The sequence below is a fragment of the Oncorhynchus gorbuscha genome, unplaced genomic scaffold (genome assembly GCF_021184085.1).
Source record: "Oncorhynchus gorbuscha isolate QuinsamMale2020 ecotype Even-year unplaced genomic scaffold, OgorEven_v1.0 Un_scaffold_1618, whole genome shotgun sequence".
Classification (NCBI taxonomy): Eukaryota; Metazoa; Chordata; class Actinopteri; order Salmoniformes; family Salmonidae; genus Oncorhynchus; species Oncorhynchus gorbuscha.
In genome coordinates this window covers 32501-53368 of record NW_025746346.1, presented here as the reverse complement: position 1 = coordinate 53368, position 20868 = coordinate 32501, and the positions used below count along the sequence as shown (strand labels likewise).

Sequence of the window (20868 nt, the reverse complement as noted above, 5' to 3'; positions counted from 1 at the left end):
GGAGGAGGGTCAGTATCACCTGGTCTAACAGAATACTGAGACCTGAAGGAGGGTCAGTATCACCTGGTTACCATCTAACAGAATACTGAGACCTGGAGGACAGTATCACACACCACTAACAGAATACTGAGACCTGGAGGAGGTCAGTATCACCTGATGAACAGAATACTGAGACCTGGAGGGGTCAATATCACCTGGTCTGTTGTACTGAGACCTGGAGGAGGGTCAGTATCACCTGGTTACCATCTCAGAATACTGAGACCTGGAAGGGTCAGTATCACCTGGTCTGAAACAGCCCTGAGACCTGGAGGAGGTCCACCTGGTTACCGTCTAACAGAATACTGAGACCAGGAGGGTCAGTATCACCTGGTCTAACAGAATACTGAGACCTGAAGGAGGGTCAGTAACCTGGTTACCATCTAACGAATACTGAGACCTGGAGGAGGGTCAGTCTCACCTGGTTACCGTCTAACAGAATACTGAGACCTGGAGGAGGGTCAGTATCACTCTGGGAACAATCTCAACCAAAACTGAGTTAGGAGACATCTATGACTGGAATCAATAGAAGTGTTTGGAGGAGAGTCAGTATCACCTGGTTACCAGAGAATACTGAGAGAGGAGCCAGAGCGAGAATACTGAGACCTGGAGGAGGGTCAGTATCACCTGGTTACCATCTAACAGCGAGAGAGAGCCAGAGCGAGACCTGAGGAGGGTCAGTATCACCTGGTTACCATCTAACAGAATACTGAGACCTGGAGGAGGGTCAATATCACCTGAGAACAGAATACTGAGACCTGGAGGAGGGTCAATATCACCTGGTTACCGTCTAACAGAATACTGAGACCTGGAGGAGAGAGAGCCAAGCCTGGAGGAGGGTCAGTATCACCTGGAGAATACAGACCTGGAGGAGGGTCAGATCACCAGAGCTAGAACAGAATACAGAGACCAGGAGGAGGGCCAGTATCACCTGGTCTAGACAGACCAGGAGGAGAGGTCAGTATCACCTGGTCTAACAGAATAGAGACAGAGGAGGAGAGAGTATCACCTGGTCTCCAGTGCTGCAGAGAGTGGGAGTCCCTGGTTACCTTCACCTTACTGAGAGCTGGAGGGGGTCAGATCACCTGGTTACCGTCTAACAGAATACTGAGACCTGGAGGAGGGTCAGTATCACCTGGTCTAACAGAATACTGAGACCTGGAGGGGGGTCAGTATCACCTGGTTACCTTCTAACAGAATACTGAGACCTGGAGGAGGGTCAGTATCACCTGGTCTAACAGAATACTGAGACCTGGAGGGGGTCAGTATCACCTGGTTACCATCTAACAGAATACTGAGACCTGGAGGAGGGTCAGTATCACCTGGTCTAACAGAATACTGAGACCTGGAGGAGGGTCAATATCACCTGGTCTAACAGAATACTGAGACCTGGAGGAGGGTCAGTATCACCTGGTTACATCTAACAGAATACTGAGACCTGGAGGAGGGTCAGTATCACCTGGTTACCATCTAACAGAATACTGAGACCTGGAGGAGGGTCAATATCACCTGGTTACCGTCTAACAGAATACTGAGACCTGGAGGAGGGTCAGTATCACCTGAACCGTCTAACAGAATACTGAGACCTGGAGGAGGGTCAGTATCACCTGGTTACCGTAACAGAATACTGAGACCTGGAGGAGGGTCAGTATCACCTGGTCTAACCTGAGACCTGGAGGGTTATCACCTCTAACAGAATACTGAGACCTGGAGGAGGGTCAGTATCACCTGGTCTAACAGAATACTGAGACCTGGAGGAGGGTCAGTATCACCTGGTCTAACAGAATACTGAGACCTGGAGGAGGGTCAGTATCACCTGGTCTAACAGAATACAGAGACCTGGAGGAGGGTCAGTATCACCTGGTTACAACAGAATACTGAGACTAACAGAATAACAGAATACTGAGACCTGGAGGAGGGTCAGTATCACCTGGTCTAACAGAATACTGAGACTGAAGGAGGGTCAGTATCACCTGGTCTAACAGAATACTGAGACCTGGAGGAGGGTCAGTATCACCTGGTCTAACAGAATACTGAGACCTGGACCTGGTCAGTATCACCTGGTCTAACAGAATACTGAGACCTGGAGGAGGGTCAGTATCACCTGGTTACCATCTAACAGAATACTGAGACCTGAAGGAGGGTCAGTACCACATACTGCTGATAGATACCTTTCTGTAAGATGGCCGTCATGTGTTCTCCAAGCAGCTGCTTCTCCACATTAGAGATAAGTGGCTTCCTGTTGAATACAAACAGATAGAGAGAGATGATAAACACAGATGGAGGAGGGTGGAAGAGAAAGTAAATTGGTTCAAATCTGTGAGATGATCTAGTGTACTCTGATTGGAGCACAGGCCTGTCAGTCTAAGGGGTGTGGAGGAAGAGGCGGGTCTTACTGAGTGCTCTGGTCGAGGTAGCTGATGACACGATCGTTCTCTTCTTCCAACCGACGAGCCACATGATGCAGGTACTCCGGCACCTGGACACACACACACACACACACACACACACACACACACACACACACACACACACACACACACACACACACACACGTGTCACTTATGACCGTCACTAGGAGAAAGCCAGGTATGCTAGCTATATAGGGGCGTGGTCATAATATTGAATTAAATCATTTGATTGACGGCTGTCACTCACGTCTCGTTCCTGCATCAGCCTCTGTCCCTCTGCAGCGTACAGCCTATCAGTCTCCATCAAAAAACGCTCCTCAAACGACTCTTTATACACCTGAGGAGAGGACAATAGATGACCAGATCAGAGAATCTACAGAGACCTGAGGAGAGAGACATTAGATGAGATCAGAGAATCTACAGAGACCTGAGGAGGAGACAATAGATGAGATCAGAGAATCTACAGAGACCTGAGGAGAGAGACATTAGATGAGATCAGAGAATCTACAGAGACCTGAGGAGAGACAATAGATGACACTCAGAGAATCTACAGAGACCTGAGGAGAGAGACAATAGATGATACCAGGAGATCAGAGAATCTACAGAGACCTGAGGAGAGAGACAATAGATGACACCAGATCAGAGAATCTACAGAGGCCTGAGGAGAGAGACAATAGATGACACCAGATCAGAGAATCTACAGAGACCTGAGGAGATGACAATAGATGACACCAGATCAGAGAATCTACAGAGACCTGAGGATATAGACAATAGATGATACCAGGAGATCAGAGAATCTACAGAGACCTGAGGAGAGAGACAATAGATGACACCAGGAGATCAGAGAATCTACAGAGACCTGAGGAGAGAGACAATAGATGACACCAGATCAGAGAATCTACAGAGACCTGAGGAGAGACAATAGATGACACCAGGAGATCAGAGAATCTACAGAGACCTGAGGAGAGAGACAATAGATGACACCAGGATCAGAGAATCTACAGAGACCTGAGGAGAGAGACATTAGATGACACCAGGATCAGAGAATCTACAGAGACCTGAGGAGATAGATGATACCAGGAGATCAGAGAATCTACAGAGACCTGAGGAGAGACAATAGATGATACCAGGAGATCAGAGAATCTACAGAGACCTGAGGAGAGACAATAGATGATACCAGGAGATCAGAGAATCTACAGAGACCTGAGGAGAGACAATAGATGATACCAGGAGATCAGAGAATCTACAGAGACCTGAGGAGAGACAATAGATGATACCAGGAGATCAGAGAATCTACAGAGACCTGAGGAGAGAGACAATAGATGACACCAGGAGATCAGAGAATCTACAGAGACCTGAGGAGAGACAATAGATGACACCAGGAGATCAGAGAATCTACAGAGACCTGAGGAGAGAGACAATAGATGACACCAGGAGATCAGAGAATCTACAGAGACCTGAGGAGAGACAATAGATGACACCAGGAGATCAGAGAATCTACAGAGACCTGAGGAGAGAGACAATAGATGATACCAGGAGATCAGAGAATCTACAGAGACCTGAGGAGAGAGACAATAGATGATACCAGGAGATCAGAGAATCTACATACCATCTGCCTATGGAACAATAGTTCTACACTGCTAAGAAAATGCACTCGTTTGACTAGCAAATGACTGCCTTGACTTGATTGTTCATTGGCCAAATGGTAAGACAAGACTTATGAAGCATTGACCAATCACCTGCAGGTCTGAGAGCATGCCCAGTAGGCTGCGGAGAAGGCTGCGGTCCACTGTCTCTCCGTTGCGTTCGCGTTCGATCTGTTCCAGGATCCCGTCGACCGTGCGCTTCTGGACAGCCCCGTCACTCACGATGTGGTTCCGGAAGAGTTCCAGCCCGGTATCCCTGTGGAACACACACAGTCACGGTGGACGGGGAACAGTAGCGGTCTGCATCCCAAATGACACCCTATTTCCTACATGGGGAACTCTTTTAGCCCAATGAGGACCTGGTCAAAGGTAGTGCACTAAGTAGTGAATAGGGTTCACGGTGAACAGTAACGGTCTGCATCCCAAATGACACTATTTCCTACATGGGGAACTCTTTTAGCCCAACGAGGACCTAGTCAAAGGTAGTGCACTAAGTAGTGAATAGGGTTCACGGTGGAAACAGTAACGGTCTGCATCCCAAATGACACCCTATTTCCTACATGGGGAACTCTTTTAGCCCAACGAGAACCTGGTCAAAGGTAGTGCACTAAGTAGTGAATAGGGTTCACGGTGGACGGTGAACAGTAACGGTCTGCATCCCAAATGACACCCTATATCCTACATGGGGAACTCTTTTAGCCCAATGAGGACCTAGTCAAAAGGTAGTGCACTAAGTAGTGAATAGGGTTCCATTTCTGAACAGAAAGAAACGATCACCATCTCAGAACAGGAAAAGACCATTTGCCACAGAGAATGGATGATATGTTTGTGTTTGTCCTAATAGCTACTGGACGGGGCTCTTACCAGATGGAGGGGAGCAGGGAGTTCTGGAGCACGTAGGTACGATCCAGGAACAGAAAGATACTCCGGATCATGATCTGCAGTAACCCAGGTTACACATAACACACTTACGTTAGACTCATTATACGACATACATTTCAGACAGAATAAATGTCTCATGATAAATAAAGGCTGTCTGACTGACCGTCTGTCTGCAGTGGTCCTGCCAACATCGGTTCATCCTCTTCAGGAAAGACAGGCTGTCCAGGGACTCTGTGAGGCGCTACGGTTAAGGACCCGGGCCTCGATTCAATCAAAACACAACAGTCAAACACTCTCTCTTTGGACGGGGCCTCGACTCGCACCAGGTTGTGGTTAAAAAAACATGACAACCTTCTGATGACTACAAACTGTGTAGTTTATAGAGATCCCCATTACAGGGATGTTCATTGTTTTATTTTTTATTTCCCATCAGTCCAAGCAGCGTGTCTCTGTGTGCAGCTAGCTGGCTGAAGAGGTCCACGGTGCCCCCTGGGCGGCAGGTAGCCTAACGGTTAGGAGAGTGGGGCCAGTAAACGAAAGGTCGCTGGTTCGAAACCCCAAGCCGACTAGGAGAAAAATATGTCTATGTGGCATTAAGCAAAGCACCGTAAAGATAATTGCTCCTGTAAGTATCTCTGGATGAGATGTGTCTGCTAAATGAACATGTCAAACGTAGTGGCACAGAGACACTACCACAGCTGGTACAGAGACACTACCACACAGCTGGTACAGAGACACTACTACACAGCGGCCCGCTGAGAAGACACACAGCTTGTAGAGACACTACCACACAGCTGGTACAGAGACACTACCACACAGCTGGTACAGAGACACTACCACACAGCTGGTACAGAGACACTACCACACAGCTTGTACAGAGACACTACCACACAGCTGGTACAGACACTACCACACAGCTTGTACAGAGACACTACCACACAGCTGGTACAGAGACACTACTACACAGCTGGTACAGAGACACTACTACACAGCTGGTACAGAGACACAGCTGGTACCACACAGCTGGTACAGAGACACTACTACACAGCTGGTACAGAGACACTACCACACAGCTGGTACAGAGACACTACCACACAGCAGCCCGCTGAGAAGACATACAGCTCTATAACAGGAGGCTGCCAGGTTCCTTTAAGCCCCCCAGTCACAACTAACCAGATCAGCAGGTGTTATCAGGGAGACCCAGGCCAAGGTTATTGTGGCAATGATGGTATTCCAGGTATTATTGCTTTTATAAACTGGTTACCAACGTAATTAGAGCCGTACAAAATGTTTTGAGGTATACGGTCTGATATACCACGGCTGTCAGCCAAATCAGCTTTCAGGGCTGGAACCAGCCAGTATTTATAACACAGTAGACTAGTCTGACTAGTAGCGGACGTCTTCACTGGTAGTTGAAGCAAAGTCAAAACATTGAAAAACAACGTAGCTTATGAACAAAACAATGTAAATAGCCAAGAAACACAAGGTGCAGCAACACAAATCAACTATTAAAAAACATTATAATAATGTTATAAAACATTTATCTCCTCGGAGGAGCCACTGTCATGCAGCATCATAAATGACAGACGTTTTCAAGTCGATTTCATAAGAACCTGTCAAACAGGCTTTAATAAACATCCACACAGTACGCACTGGCAAAAATATAGGAGCACACTTTCACACGCAAAGACACAGACACACACAGTGTAAAGGATATTCTCTGAACTGATGTATCTGGGCCTGGACATGGTCCTCACAGACCTGACGGAGCTGCTTGTACAGTGTGGGGGAGACTTTATAGGAACACAGGTTCTCCACCGCCTGAAACAGAGGAGACGGGGGTCAACATACTAAGTATTCCTCAATTCTGTAAGTCATCCCTCCTTGGAAAAGTTACAAGACAGGATTAGCCATGTCAACAGGCCGGTGAATGGTCAGAGTGGTTGGGTTAGCCATGTCAACAGGTCGGTGAATGGTCAGAGTGGTTGGGTTAGCCATGTCAACAGGTCGGTGAATGGTCAGAGTGGTTGGGTTAGCCATGTCAACAGGCTGGTGAATGGTCAGAGTGGTTGGGTTTGCCATGTCAACAGGCTGGTGAATGGTCAGAGTGGTTGGGTTTGCCATGTCAACAGGCTGGTGAATGGTCAGAGTGGTTGGGTTTGCCATGTCAACAGGCTGGTGAATGGTCAGAGTGGTTGGATTAGCCAAGTCAACAGGCTGGTGACTGGTCAGAGTGGTTGGGTTTGCCATGTCAACAGGCTGGTGAATGGTCAGAGTGATAGGGTTAGCCATGTCAACAGGCTGGTGACTGGTCAGAGTGATAGGGTTTGCCATGTCAACAGGCTGGTGACTGGTCAGAGTGGTAGGGTTTGCCATGTCAACAGGCTGGTGAATGGTCAGAGTGGTTGGGTTTGCCATGTCAACAGGCTGGTGACTGGTCAGAGTGGTAGGGTTAGCCAAGTCAACAGGCTGGTGAATGGTCAGAGTGGTTGGGTTTGCCATGTCAACAGGCTGGTGAATGGTCAGAGTGGTTGGGTTTGCCATGTCAACAGGCTGGTGACTGGTCAGAGTGGTAGGGTTTGCCATGTCAACAGGCTGGTGAATGGTCAGAGTGATAGGGTTAGCCATGTCAACAGGCTGGTGACTGGTCAGCACAGTGGTTGGGTATACTGACTGCTGATGTGAGCTACAGAACCTGCTGACTGGCATAGAGCAGCTCTCCTCTCCAATAATTTGAGACTAGAAAGGCATAGTGTCTTAGGACCGATCTCTGCTGCCCGTTGGAATCGTGTAAAGTCCCAAATGGCACCCTATACCCTAAACAGTACACTACATAGGGAATAGGGTGTCAGTTGGCACCACCAACCCAGACTGGCTAGGGCAACCAGCAGGTCACATGACAAGACAGCTGGAGTGATGGTACACAGATACAGACAGTAAAGGGCAACCAGCAGGTCACATGACAAGACAGCTGGAGTAATGGTACACAGATACAGACAGTAAAGGGCAACCAGCAGGTCACATGACAAGACAGCTAGAGTAATGGTGTCATACAGATGAAGACAATAAAAGTGCCCATATCGGTACATATTATTCACATGGAAACACTGGGACTTGGATATAGGCATGTCATCAAGGCCCGTTGGACACATGAACTAGGCCCATGTCTTTTAAAGGTCAACAAGGCCTGTGAGCTCTCCACAAACTATGTGTTTCATGTCCTGAAAGTGCAACTGTGTGTTTGATGCTTTAGGCCTGACCTGGTAGAGTTCCTCAAGGTTGTACTTGATGGAGGTGCTGTTCTGGATGGCTCCTACCGCATCCCTCAGCTTCAGCCAGGTGTCCTCAGTGTAGTTGTCCGCTAGCTTTGGCCTGTCTGGGAACACACACCAGAGTTACGACACACCAAGGCACAGCAAAATGGTTAGACAGACCCAGCCTCTAGCTGGGTACCTCATTTAAACGAGGAGAAATGTAAAGTTAATTTGTAAACAAGGAGAATATTGTTTGTAAACAGTTGACTATTGTTTGAATGTTCAACCATATGTAAACATCTGGCAGGGACAGAGTCAACAAACGTCAAAATTGTAATAGAATGGAAAAAATATATATTTATTCTGCCAGAATGTCATTAGCTTGGTAAAGTTAGCTAGAAGACGTAACCAGAGTTGAGCAATATTTCCAGGGTCAGTTTGCAACAGAATATTCTGTTGTTTACATGCCATGGCTATCAATTGCTTCAAATATGTCACAAGCTAACTTGGTCTAGAAACTACCCAGCTGGCCATCATGGACAACTTTCAAATATGAACTTTAGTTACGCTGCCAATTATGGCAATTACATAAGTAGAGTTAACTAGTTAGCCAATTACTAACATATAGTTGATAATCAGGCAAACCGGCCAGCTAACGTTAACTAGCTATTCAGCACGAGTTACCTTTGAAATTTTTAATGACTAATTTCTTGGAGGCGCCAGTTTTGTTGGAGGCCAGGCCAGAAATCTTTGTCACTCCGTTGTTGTTGTGCTCCGTCAGAGCAGAGAAGTTGGCTTTCTTGTCCTGTCGTATGTCTTCTGCCATGATTAGATCAATGCAGAGGGCCGTTGTTGTGAAGAGTTGTTAGCGGCACTTCTACTCGTCCTCTCAAACGAGCCTAAAGTTGGATTATACAACTCTGACCCTGTTTCTTAATTCATGTACGATGCACCACTTAGTCCGATCCCTCACTTGAACAAAAGTAGATACCTAGACCAAAGCCATAAAACTCAAAAAAAGAGAAACTTTTGGATGAACCGAACAACTGAAAAATAGATTTCGTTGAAGTAAGCTAACGCGTTAGCTAGCCTAGTTTAGTTAGCGAAACAAACAATTTAGTATATCCACTGCGTCCCTCCCTGGACCGTATTAAAATTAGGCAAATATTAAATGTTATATATTTCAGACTTCCATGTGTGAAACAAATTAAAAGCTATATTCAATCTCAAAATATCCATCATTATGCTACCGCTGGAGATGTGGCGCTAGCCACATAGCAAACATAACAAAATGGCTTCCTGCACCCCCTTGACAAGTGCATCTTGGGAGATTCACATTCTACCCGTGTGATGTTTGAAACTTCAACATTATTTTGACTTTTTTTTTACAAGAGTTCATCTTTAAAGGGTCCCAATTACATTTCCTATTCAATTACATTTCCTATTCAATTACTTGAGTGAAATTCATCGACTTTTGTCGATTTTGCATGATGTAAAAGGATTTTAGGTACAATCAATAACACAAAAAACTTTTATTCAAATGTAGACTCATCATGAAATATGATGGAATATGATCATGGAATGAATTGGTGTATAAATTGGTATAATATAAATTGGTGCAGGATTTGTGCATCGTGATTTTACCAGTTTACCCTGTTATAAAAATGACCTAGATTAAAATGTATGATAGAGTACAGTATTCTAAATGTAGTTTCTAATTTTAAACATGTTTAAACGGTTTCATTTTCTTGGACAGACTAGAAAGGTGTAATTGCAGCCCGCAATTCGGGGCATTCCTGCATGTGAGCATTCCTGCATCTTTAGGAACCCCTCTCTATACTTTTATTGGTCAATTTTTAATCGCATAGACAATCAGAGGAAATCTAGAATATCAAAAGTGTCATGCAAACATGAAGATGGCGTGCTTGAGGGGGGTGTTCATGCAGGAAACAATGGGATGCTTGTGTGTGTGTGTGGGCGGGGGGGGCGGGGCATTCATGCAGGTAGGTATTAATGGTATGCTCAAAGGAGACCTTCATACAGTAACCAATGGGATGCTCGAGGGGGGGGTGTTCATGCAGGTAGGTATTAATGGGATGCTCAACGGAGACCTTCATACAGTAACCAATGGGATGCTCGAGGGGGGGGTGTTCATGCAGGTAGGTATTAATGGGAGGCTCAAAGGAGACCTTCATACAGTAACCAATGGGATGCTCGAGGGGGGGGTGTTCATGCAGGTAGGTATTAATGGGAGGCTCAAAGGAGACCTTCATACAGTAACCAATGGGATGCTCGAGGGGGGGTGTCATGCAGGTAGGTAAAATGGGATGCTCAAAGGAGACCTTCATACAGTAACCAATGGGATGCTCGAGGGGGGGGTGTTCATGCAGGTAGGTATTAATGGGAGGCTCAAAGGAGACCTTCATACAGTAACCAATGGGATGCTCGAGGGGGGTGTTCATGCAGGTAGGTATTAATGGGATGCTCAAAGGAGACCTTCATGCAGTAACCAATGGGATGCTCGAGGGGGGGGGGTGTTCATGCAGGTAGGTATTAATGGGATGCTCAAAGGAGACCTTCATGCAGTAACCAATGGGATGCTCGAGGGGGGGGGTGTTCATGCAGGTAGGTATTAATGGGATGCTCAAAGGAGACCTTCATGCAGTAACCAATGGGATGCTCGAGGGGGGGGGTGTTCATGCAGGTAGGTATTAATGGGATGCTCGAGGGGTGGGGGTGTTCATGCAGTAACCAATGGGATGCTCGAGGGGTGGGGGTGTTCATGCAGGTATTAATGGGATGCTCGAGGGGTGGGGGGTGTTCATGCAGGTATTAATGGGATGCTCGAGGGGGGGTGTTCATGCAGGTATTAATGGGATGCTCGAGGGGGTGTTCATGCAGGTATTAATGGTATGCTCGACAGGGGTAGTTCATGCAGTAACCAATGAAATGCTTGAGGCGGGCGTGCCCACATGAAGGAATGCCCTGAATTGCAGGCCGCAATCACACACTATTGAAACAGACCAAGCATATTTGTAGGCCCTGGTACTCCACCAAGGTTCGAAGGACAAAGCCTATGTGGAAATGAATGGAGTTTTTGTAGGGTGTTTGGATAAACTGTTAAAATGAGGTCTGTGGTAAAACACAGGCTTATGAGATCTTGTACATGTTGTTCAATTTGATCATTTTCACCAGCTAATGTCACTTTTTGTGAATTTTGAAGCATTTGTGTTATCAAAAGCACATAAAGGCTTTATAATTCATAAAGGTCATATTAACTGACTGATATTATCTCACAAAACGAATAACATCTCCTAAGCCTGTGTTAACCTCAGACCTTATATAGGATAAGGAATGGAATGGCTGAAGGAACCACAGGTAACTCATTTCCGTTTGTTAGGACAACAAGCTGGCAGGCTCTTTAGCCCCCAATCTGGTTTTAATGTCTACTCACGAGGAGGATGGTGGGAGGAGCTATAGGAGGAGGGGCTCATTGTAATGTCTGGAATGGAGCCAGAGAACGGGATAAAACACATGGAAACTCCATGTTTGACTCCGTTCCATTAACACCATTCCAGCCATTACAATGAGCCCATCCTCCTATAGCTCCTCCCACCAACCAGGAAGAAAATCTGTCTCCCTCCAGGAGATGCCGTTTTTTCGCCCACCAAGCAAGGAGTTATTGTATGGAGGTCAAGGAGTGTTAGTCAACAAATTGGTCAACAACAAAAATGAATGTCTTATTTGCAACGTGAGATTTATTTGATCGAATATAAGTTCCACTAATCCAAAGAAAGGATAGTTGGAAGCTAAAACAGCCCGCATTGCCGCTTTGTGGACAACAACTCCCATTTTAGGGCGGAAAGACATGTAATTTTGTCAATATATGTATATAATTGCCCCAATGCATTGTAAACAGGAAGCACAACCTCCTCATGACCTTCTTCGACCTGAAAACGTAGCGGCAGCTCTCCCTAGCGGTTAGCAAGCAGTTAGCAGCGAAGGGAGAGATTGAGAAGTGAAAAGACAGGAAGGCCGTGGTACATCGGCGTCTCCTATACTAGATCTGCAGTGGCTACTGCTGGGGTATGACAGCTTCTAGCTATCGTCTTTGTATGGACATGTAAATAGCTGTTTTTGAAAGGTTTGTACAGTAAACGGCAGCACCGATTTGCCAATAATGACAGCCTGAGTCATTGCTTAGTAGCTAGTTTACATACAGCCAGTCAGCTAGCTAGCAGGCTGCTAAAACTGGTTAACATTAGCTGGAGAGCTTACTTTACTTCAGTCATTGCTCTACTTCCACAACGGATAGTCAATATTTGCATGATGTTGCTAGGTAATTAACGGACCCATTTTTGGCTCTGGGTTTGCTAATCAAAGTGCCACACAATTTCTCTAGAAATGATGGTAATAGAGAAGGTTTGTTGCCAGCTAGGCTAGCTAGCATGATGGCTAACTGTCAAGTGATAATTGCTAGAAGTCTCTAGTTGTACCATTATTGCGGTATCCTCCTAGCTAACTAGTTTTTCCACGTCCGTTCACGTGATCAGGAAAAGTTCCTGGTCCTACTGATTCCACACCAGCCTTGGAGATGGGACTCTGTGAGAGTTTGTAAAATATTATTGGAAAGGCTGTTTCTTTGCACTTACAGGATGCATCCCAGTTATCCACCCTTCTCCCAAAGTGTGCATGGATTTAAAAGCATTGGCTGAAGGAAATTTCCACCATTGTTACAGAAATAACCTGTAAGTGTGCAAGTGCACACTTTGGGGAAAGGGTGGAGAATTGGGACGCATCCACAGTGTGTTGACCTGATCCCCTATTCTCTTGCAGGAGATGTCTGTGTTGACCTGATCTCCTCCTCTCTTGCAGGAGATGTCTGTGTTGACCTGATCTCCTCCTCTCTTGCAGGAGATGTCTGTGTTGACCTGATCTCCTCTCTTGCAGGAGATGTCTGTGTTGACCTGATCTCCTCCTCTCTTGCAGGGGATGTCTGTGTTGACCTGATCTCCTCCTCTCTTGCAGGAGATGTCTGTGTTGACCTGATCTCCTCCTCTCTTGCAGGAGATGTCTGTGTTGACCTGATCCCCTCTTCTCTTGCAGTAGATGTCTGTGTTGACCTGATCTCCTCCTCTCTTGCAGGAGATGTCTGTGTTGACCTGATCCCCTCTTCTCTTGCAGTAGATGTCTGTGTTGACCTGATCTCCTCCTCTCTTGCAGGGGATGTCTGTGTTGACCTGATCTCCTCCTCTCTTGCAGGGGATGTCTGTGTTGACCTGATCTCCTCCTCTCTTGCAGTAGATGTGTGCTGTGCCTTCAAGATGAGTGTGAAGGCATTTGAGCTGGTCCCTGCCGTGGAGCGGGAGCTCCTGATGGGAGACAAGGCCCGCATCAACATTGAGTGCATCGAGTGCTGCGGCAAGCACCTGTACGTGGGCACCAACGACTGCTTCATACATCACTTCCTGCTAGAGGAGCATGCCACGACCAAGGGGATGCTATCCTACACCGTCCAGAAGCTGCTGTTCAAGTACCTGGGCCTGAAAAAGCCCGTGGAGGCCCTGAAGGCCGCGTCAGCGTTAGAACGCATCATTGTGCTCTGTGACGCTACAGTTAGTGTTATTGACATGATCACCTTAGAACCTGTGCCTTCGGGCGGGGCCAAGATTAAGGGCGTGGCCGCGTTCTGCGTCAACGAGAACCCGGTGAACGGGGACCCGTTCTGCGTGGAGATCGGGGTACTCTCGGCCCGGCGGCGCACCGTCCAGATATACATGGTTTACGAGGACAGGGTGCAGCTGGTGAAAGAGGTCAACACGCCGGAGCAGCCGTGTGCGGTCAGTCTGGACGGTTACTTCCTGTGCCTGGCCCTCTCCACGCAGTACATGATCCTTAACTACAGCACAGGGGCTGCGCAGGACCTGTTCCCCTATGACAGTGAGGAGAGGAAGCCCATAGTCAAGAGGATCGGCAGGGAGGAGTTCCTCTTGGCTGCCCCTGGTGGCCTGGGTGAGTCATTACAACATCAGCTGTATTGTTTATCAGTAGGTCTTATTACTAACATATCACTAGTGAAGTATGCTCTCTGTCTCTCTGTCTCTCTGTCTCTGTGTCTCTGTGTCTCTCTCTGTGTCTGTGTCTCTCTCTGTGTCTGTGTCTCTCTCTGTGTCTCTCTCTCTCTGTGTCTCTCTCTCTCTGTGTCTCTCTGTGTCTCTCTCTCTCTGTGTCTCTCTGTGTCTCTGTGTCTCTCTCTGTGTCTGTGTCTGTGTCTCTCTCTGTGTCTCTCTCTCTGTGTCTCTCTCTCTGTGTCTCTCTCTCTGTGTCTCTCTCTCTGTGTCTCTCTCTCTGTGTCTCTCTCTCTGTGTCTCTGTCTCTCTCTCTCTCTGTCTGTGTCTCTCAGGTATGTTTGCCAATGCAGAGGGTATATCCCAGCGTGCCCCAGTGAACTGGTCAGAGAGTGTGATGGGAGCGGCTGTGTGTTTTCCCTATGTGGTGGCGCTAGACGAGGGCTTCGTCACCATCCACAGTATGCTGGACCAGCAGCTCAAACAGACCCTCGCCTTCAGAGACGGACACATCCTACAGGACTTTGAAGGTGCCAACATGGCTCCCCTACACTAGTCTAAATGTCTAGCCTTGTTGGCTTACCTCAGTAGACCTATGTCTACATTATCTATGGCTGAAGAGATGGTGACCCGTTCCTGTCTGTGTCCCTAACCCTGACCTGTCTGTGTCGCTAACCTGTCTGTGTCGCTAACCTGTCTGTGTCGCTAACCTGTCTGTCGCTAACCTGTCTGTGTCCCTAACCTGTCTGTGTCCCTAACCTGTCTGTGTCCCTGACCCTGACCTGTCTGTGTCCCTGACCCTGACCCGTCCGTGTCCCTAAACCTAACTGTGACCAGTCCCTGTCGGTGGTTTTTTAGGTAAACTGGTTCTGGCCTCCTCTAAAGTTGTGTATGTTCTGGTGTGCCCCTACCCTTGTTCCTAACTGTGTCCCTGTCTCTGTTCCTAACTGTCTCTGTCCCCTGTCCCTATCCCTAACTGTGTCCCTGTCTCTGTTCCTAACTGTCTCTGTCCCTAACTGTGTCCCTAACTGTCTATGTCCCTAACTGTGTCCCTGTCCCCTGTCTCTGTTCCTAACTGTCTCTGTCCCTATAGGTAAGGTGGTTCTGGCCTCCACTAAGGCTGTGTACGTGCTGGTGCCCCTACCCCTGGAGAGACAGATTCAGGAGCTGCTAGCTGGACACAGAGTGGAGGAGGCCCTGGCTCTGACTGAGGGAGCCAGGAGGAACATTCCCAAAGACAAGTTCCAGGTACAGACTGTCTGCCACAAATAGTGTTTCTGCTAGAGAGCTTTTCAATACTCTCCACTAGCTGAGAACAGATGATCAAAAGGCTGATTTCTAGGCCTCCCTAGTGGAGCAGGGGTCTAAGGCATCGCTGTGCCACTAGAGGAGCAGGGGTCTAAGGCATCGCTGTGCCACTAGAGGAGCAGGGGTCTAAGGCATCGCTGTGCCACTAGAGGAGCAGGGGTCTAAGGCATCGCTGTGCCACTAGAGGAGCAGGGGTCTAAGGCATCGCTGTGCCACTAGAGGAGCAGGGGTCTAAGGCATCGCTGTGCCACTAGAGGAGCAGGGGTCTAAGGCATCGCTGTGCCACTAGAGGAGCAGGGGTCTAAGGCATCGCTGTGCCACTAGAGGAGCAGTGGTCTAAGGCATCGCTGTGCCACTAGAGGAGCAGGGGTCTAAGGCATCGCTGTGCCACTAGAGGAGCAGGGGTCTAAGGCATCGCTGTGCCACTAGAGGAGCAGGGGTCTAAGGCATCGCTGTGCCACTAGAGGAGCAGGGGTCTAAGGCATCGCTGTGCCACTAGAGGAGCAGTGGTCTAAGGCATCGCTGTGCCACTAGAGGAGCAGTGGTCTAAGGCATCGCTGTGCCACTAGAGGAGCAGGGGTCTAAGGCATCGCTGTGCCACTAGAGGAGCAGGGGTCTAAGGCATCGCTGTGCCACTAGAGGAGCAGGGGTCTAAGGCATCGCTGTGCCACTAGAGGAGCAGGGGTCTAAGGCATCGCTGTGCCACTAGAGGAGCAGGGGTCTAAGGCATCGCTGTGCCACTAGAGGAGCAGGGGTCTAAGGCATCGCTAGCTGTGCCACTAGTGGAGCAGTGGTCTAAGGCAGCGCTAGTTGTGCCACTAGAGGAGCAGGGGTCTAAGGCAGCGCTAGCTGTGGCACTAGAGGAGCAGTGGTCTAAGGCTACTAGAGATCCTGGCACAATTGGCCCAGCGTCGTCCGGGTTAGGGGAGGGTTTGGCCGGCAGGGATGTTCTTGTCCCATTGCGATTCCTGGAGCAGTGCACGCTGACATGGTCGCCAGTTGTACTGTGTTTCCTCCGACACATTGGTGTGGCTGGCTTCCAGGTTAAGTGGGCATTGTGTCAAGAAGCAGTGTGGCTTGGTTGGGTTGTGTTTCGGAGGACGCACTGCTCTCGACCTTCTCCTCTCCCGAGTCCCTATGAGAGTTGCAGCGATGGGACAAGACTGTAACTACCAATTGGATCCCACGAAATTGGAGAAAAGGGGAGTAAACCATTTTTTTTTTAATAAAAAAAAAAACATTAATTTCTATAGTTTATTTTGGTCTTTTGTGAGTACAGCCCAGGGGGTTGTTGTGACAGTGATGCAGCATGTGTTCCCAGGTGGCTCATTTAACTGGGGTGATTGTATGCTTATGAAATGTAAAATATAGAATAAGAGGGATGAGATGTGATGCATCTTTAACTTTCTCTTTCATTACACCCCACCCCCCCTTCACCCCCCCTTCCTCAGATATTGCACAAAAGAATCCTCCAGCAAGCAGGATTCATACAGTTTGGACAGCTTCAGTTTCTCGAAGCGAAAGAACACTTCCGGACGGGTCAGTTGGACGTCCGGGAGTTGATCTCCCTCTACCCTCTCCTCCTCCCAGCCTCTTCCTCCTTCGCCCGCTGCCACCCACCGCTCCACGGGTTCGCCGACCTCAACCACCTGGCGCAGGGGGATCAGGACAAGCTCCAGAGGTGCAAGAGGTAAGAGACGTGGTCCTCTGTAGGTCAGTTGGCAGAGTATGATGATTGCAACCACTATGATAGTTGGTTTGATTCCCAGGACCATAAAGTGGTAAAAGTGGCTGCAAAATGGCTATTATTATTATTATTCTAGGTTCCTCATCACGTACCTGGGTGAGGTGCGAAGCACGGAGGGGGCTAACGGATGCCGGGAGGACGTGGACACGGCTCTGTTGAAGCTGTACGCTGAGCAGGACCACGAGAGTCTTCTGGACCTGCTGGCCTCCCCCAACGCCTGTTTACTGGCAGACAGCGCCCCCTGGCTAGAGAAACACCACAAGTGGGTACTGCAGCTAGCCTAGCGGGTACTGCAGCTAGCCAGCCTAGCGGGTACTGCAGCTAAGCTAGCCTAGCGGGTACGGCAGCTAAGCTAGCCTAGCGGGTACGGCAGCTAAGCTAGCCTAGCGGGTACGGCAGCTAAGCTAGCCTAGCGGGTACGGCAGCTAAGCTAGCCTAGCGGGTACGGCAGCTAAGCTAGCCTAGCGGGTACGGCAGCTAAGCTAGCCTAGCGGGTACGGCAGCTAAGCTAGCCTAGCGGGTACGGCAGCTAAGCTAGCCTACCGGGTACTGCAGCTAACCTAGCCTAGCGGGTACTGCAGCTAGCCTAGCGGGTACGCAGCTAGCCTAGCGGGTACTACAGCTAGCCTTGCCCAGCCGGTACGACAGCAAGCCTAGTCTAGTGTGCACTACTATAGTTAGCCTAGTGGGCACTAAGATATTGCGTTCAATGTAGCCTGCTATGCTATTGCCTTTAAAGTGCGTAATGAGTGTGTTTTTTTATGTTGGTTTACCTTTCTCCTGAACATCAGGTATTTTGCACTAGGCCTCCTCTACCATTATAACGGACAGGATTCAGCTGCTCTACAGGTAAACATGCTACTACTGTACACTACCTTAGTATGAACACGGTGACCGTATCACCATGGCTCTTTATATGGCAAATCAATCTAATCAAACCTGGCCACATCTTAAACGAATGCGTTTTGAGCACCTAGGTTGAAAAGCCCTATAAATACAATCCATTATCTTGATTATTAATTGAATATGAATTGTAATGAAATGTCTATGGGGTTGTAAGATGCATCTCTCCTCTCCTCCTGTAGTTGTGGGTGCGGGTAGTGAATGGGGACCTTCAGGACTCTACCAGGTCTGACCTGTATGAGTACATTGTGGACTTCCTGGGTTTCTGTTCCAACCCGGACCTGGTGTGGAAATATGCGGACTGGGCCCTGCAGAGAGACCAGACGGTACGTTTCTGTCTGCGTTTCCAAATGGCACCTTAATCCTTATATTCTATACTACTTTTGACCAGGGCCCTATATTCTATACTACTTTTGACCAGGGGCCAATATTCTATACTACTTTTGACCAGGGGCCTATATTGTGTACTACTTTTGACCAGGGCCCTAAGTTCTAGCAGAAACTAAGTAATGATGTCGACTGCCGGCCATTTTCTATATACCCGCAGGAGTAAAGAAGGCTCTCCTCATTGTAATTCTATGGGTGTTTATCTGTGGTCTCTCTAGATAGGGGTGCAGATCTTCACCAGGAGGCCAGTGGGTCAGGACCAGGTTAAGGAGCAGAAGGACCAGGTGAACCCAGACGACGTCATCACGTATCTGGGGAAACACAGCCAGGCTCTGCTGCTCTACCTGGAACACCTGGTGCTGGGCCGACGGATACAGGTCAGAACATACACAGGATTTCAGAACATATTCCATACTCCACGATTTACCTCCTTGAACTTCCCCTGGTGCTTGATCTTTACTGCTCTCTCTCGCTCTCGCTCTCGCTCTCGCTCTCGCTCTCGCTCTCGCTCTCGCTCTCGCTCTCGCTCTCGCTCTCGCTCTCGCTCTCGCTCTCGCTCTCGCTCTCGCTCTCGCTCTCTCTCTCTCTCTCTGCTCTCGCTCTCGCTCTCGCTCGCTGTCTCTCTCGCTCTCTCTCCCTCTCGCTGTCTCTCTCGCTCTCTCTCCCTCTCGCTGTCTCTCTCGCTCTCTCTCCCTCTCGCTGTCTCTCTCGCTCTCTCTCCCTCTCGCTGTCTCTCTCGCTCTCTCTCCCTCTCGCTGTCTCTCTCGCTCTCTCTCCCTCTCGCTGTCTCGCTCTCTCTCTCTCTCTCTCTCTCTCTCTCTCTCTCGCTCTCTCTCTCTCTCGCTCTGTCTCTCTCGCTGTCTCTCTCGCTCTCTCTCTCGCTCGCTGTCTCTCTCGCTCACTAGAGGAGCTGTCTCTCTCGCTGTCTCTCTCGCTGTCTCTCTCGCTCTCGCTCTCAGCTGGTCTCTCTCTCGCTCCCTCTCGCTGTCTCTCTCGCTCTCTCTCTCGCTGTCTCTCTCGCTGTCTCAGTGGTCTCTCTTCTCGCTGTCTCGCTCTCGCTGTCTTCTCGCTCTCTCTCGCTGTCTCCTCTCTCTCGCTCTCTCGCTCTCTCTCTCTCGCTGTCTCTCTCTCGCTCTCTCTCTCTCTCTCTCTCTGGCTCTCTCTCCTCGCGCTCTCTCAGGGGTCTCTCTCTCGCTGTCTCTCTAGAGGAGCTCTCTCTCTCTCTCTCTCTCTCTCTCTCTCTCTCCTCTCTCTCTCTCTCGCTCTCTCTCTCGCTCTCGCTCTCGTCTAAGCTCTCGCTCTCGCTCTCTCGCTCTCTACTCAGAGGCTCTCGCTCTCTCTCGCTCACTAGAGGAGCAGGGCTCTCTCGTCTAAGGCAGCTCTCTCTCTCTCTCTCTCCACTAGCTCTCTCTCTCTCTCTCTCTCTCTCTCTCTCGCTCTCTCTCTCTCTCGCTGTCTCTCTCTCTCTCTCTCTCTCTCTCGCTCTCGCTCTCGTCTAAGGCTCTCGCTCTCGCTCTCCCTCTCGCTGTCTCTCTCGCTCTCTCCCTCTCGCTGTCTCTCTCGCTCTCAGCTGTCTCTCTCGCTCTCTCTCCCTCTCGCTGTCTCTCTCGCTTTCTCCTCTCCTGTCTCTCTCGCTCTCTCTCCCTCTCGCTGTCTCTCTCTCTCTCTCTCTCTCTCGCTGTCTCTCTCGCTCGCTCTCTCTCGCTCTCTCTCTCTCTCGCTCTCGCTCTCGCTCGCTGTCTCTCTCGCTGGCTCTCTCGCTCGCTTCTCTCTCGCTGTCTCTCGCTCTCGCTGTCTCTCTCTCTCTCTGTCTCTCTCGCTGTCTCTCTCTCTCTCTGTTTCTCGCTGTCTCTCTCGCTGTCTCTCTCTCTCTCGCTGTCCCTCTCGCTCTCTCTCGCTCTCTCGCTCGACTCGACTCGCTACTCTCTCGCTGGATCCCTCTCTCGCTGTCTCTCTCGCTCTCTCTCTCTCGCTGTCTCTCTCGCTCTTCTCGCTAACTCTCGCTCTTCTCTCTCTCTATGTCTCGCTCTATCGCTGCTCTCTCTCTCTCTCTCTGTGTCTCTCGCTGGTTCATCTTCTCGCTCTCTCTCTCGCTTCTCTCTCTCGCTTTCTCTCTCTCTCGCTGAATCTCTCGGGATGCTGTCTCTCTCGCTCTTTCGCTCTTCTCTCTCGCTCTCTCTCTCGCTCTCTCTCCTCGCTTCTCTCCTCTCTCTCAGATCGCTGCGC

The 20868-nt window shown here is 49.1% G+C and overlaps 2 protein-coding genes across 8 annotated transcripts in view; one reads left to right on the top strand and one right to left on the bottom strand.

The window, feature by feature from the left end:
* Nucleotides 1-9555, bottom strand: part of LOC124023381 (cullin-4A-like) — a 28784-nt gene extending 19229 nt beyond the window's left edge. Inside the window, exons 1-11 of the mRNA XM_046337915.1 lie at nt 8914-9555; nt 8236-8351; nt 6693-6796; nt 5139-5208; nt 4958-5031; nt 4187-4349; nt 2695-2784; nt 2433-2515; nt 2208-2275; nt 1546-1574; nt 1046-1058 (exon numbers count right to left, since the gene is read on the bottom strand). Coding sequence (XP_046193871.1) covers nt 1046-1058; nt 1546-1574; nt 2208-2275; nt 2433-2515; nt 2695-2784; nt 4187-4349; nt 4958-5031; nt 5139-5208; nt 6693-6796; nt 8236-8351; nt 8914-9055 — 952 coding nt within the window. The 5' untranslated portion in view covers nt 9056-9555. The remainder of the gene's footprint in view (nt 1-1045; nt 1059-1545; nt 1575-2207; nt 2276-2432; nt 2516-2694; nt 2785-4186; nt 4350-4957; nt 5032-5138; nt 5209-6692; nt 6797-8235; nt 8352-8913) is intronic.
* Nucleotides 9556-12160: 2605 nt separating this feature from the next.
* tgfbrap1 (transforming growth factor, beta receptor associated protein 1) overlaps nt 12161-20868 on the top strand; it is an 18554-nt gene continuing 9846 nt past the window's right edge. Inside the window, exons 1-9 of one of the 7 annotated variants that reach the window (XM_046337906.1) lie at nt 12161-12315; nt 13531-14241; nt 14633-14827; nt 15391-15545; nt 17057-17295; nt 17429-17614; nt 18144-18201; nt 18438-18581; nt 18861-19019. In XM_046337906.1, coding sequence (XP_046193862.1) covers nt 13554-14241; nt 14633-14827; nt 15391-15545; nt 17057-17295; nt 17429-17614; nt 18144-18201; nt 18438-18581; nt 18861-19019 — 1824 coding nt within the window. In that variant the 5' untranslated portion in view covers nt 12161-12315; nt 13531-13553. Of the gene's footprint in view, nt 12374-12808; nt 12834-13491; nt 14242-14632; nt 14828-15390; nt 15546-17056; nt 17296-17428; nt 17615-18143; nt 18202-18437; nt 18582-18860; nt 19020-20868 lie in introns of those variants that run through there. The other 6 variants (XM_046337909.1, XM_046337911.1, XM_046337908.1 and 3 more) reach the window with 6 other exon arrangements.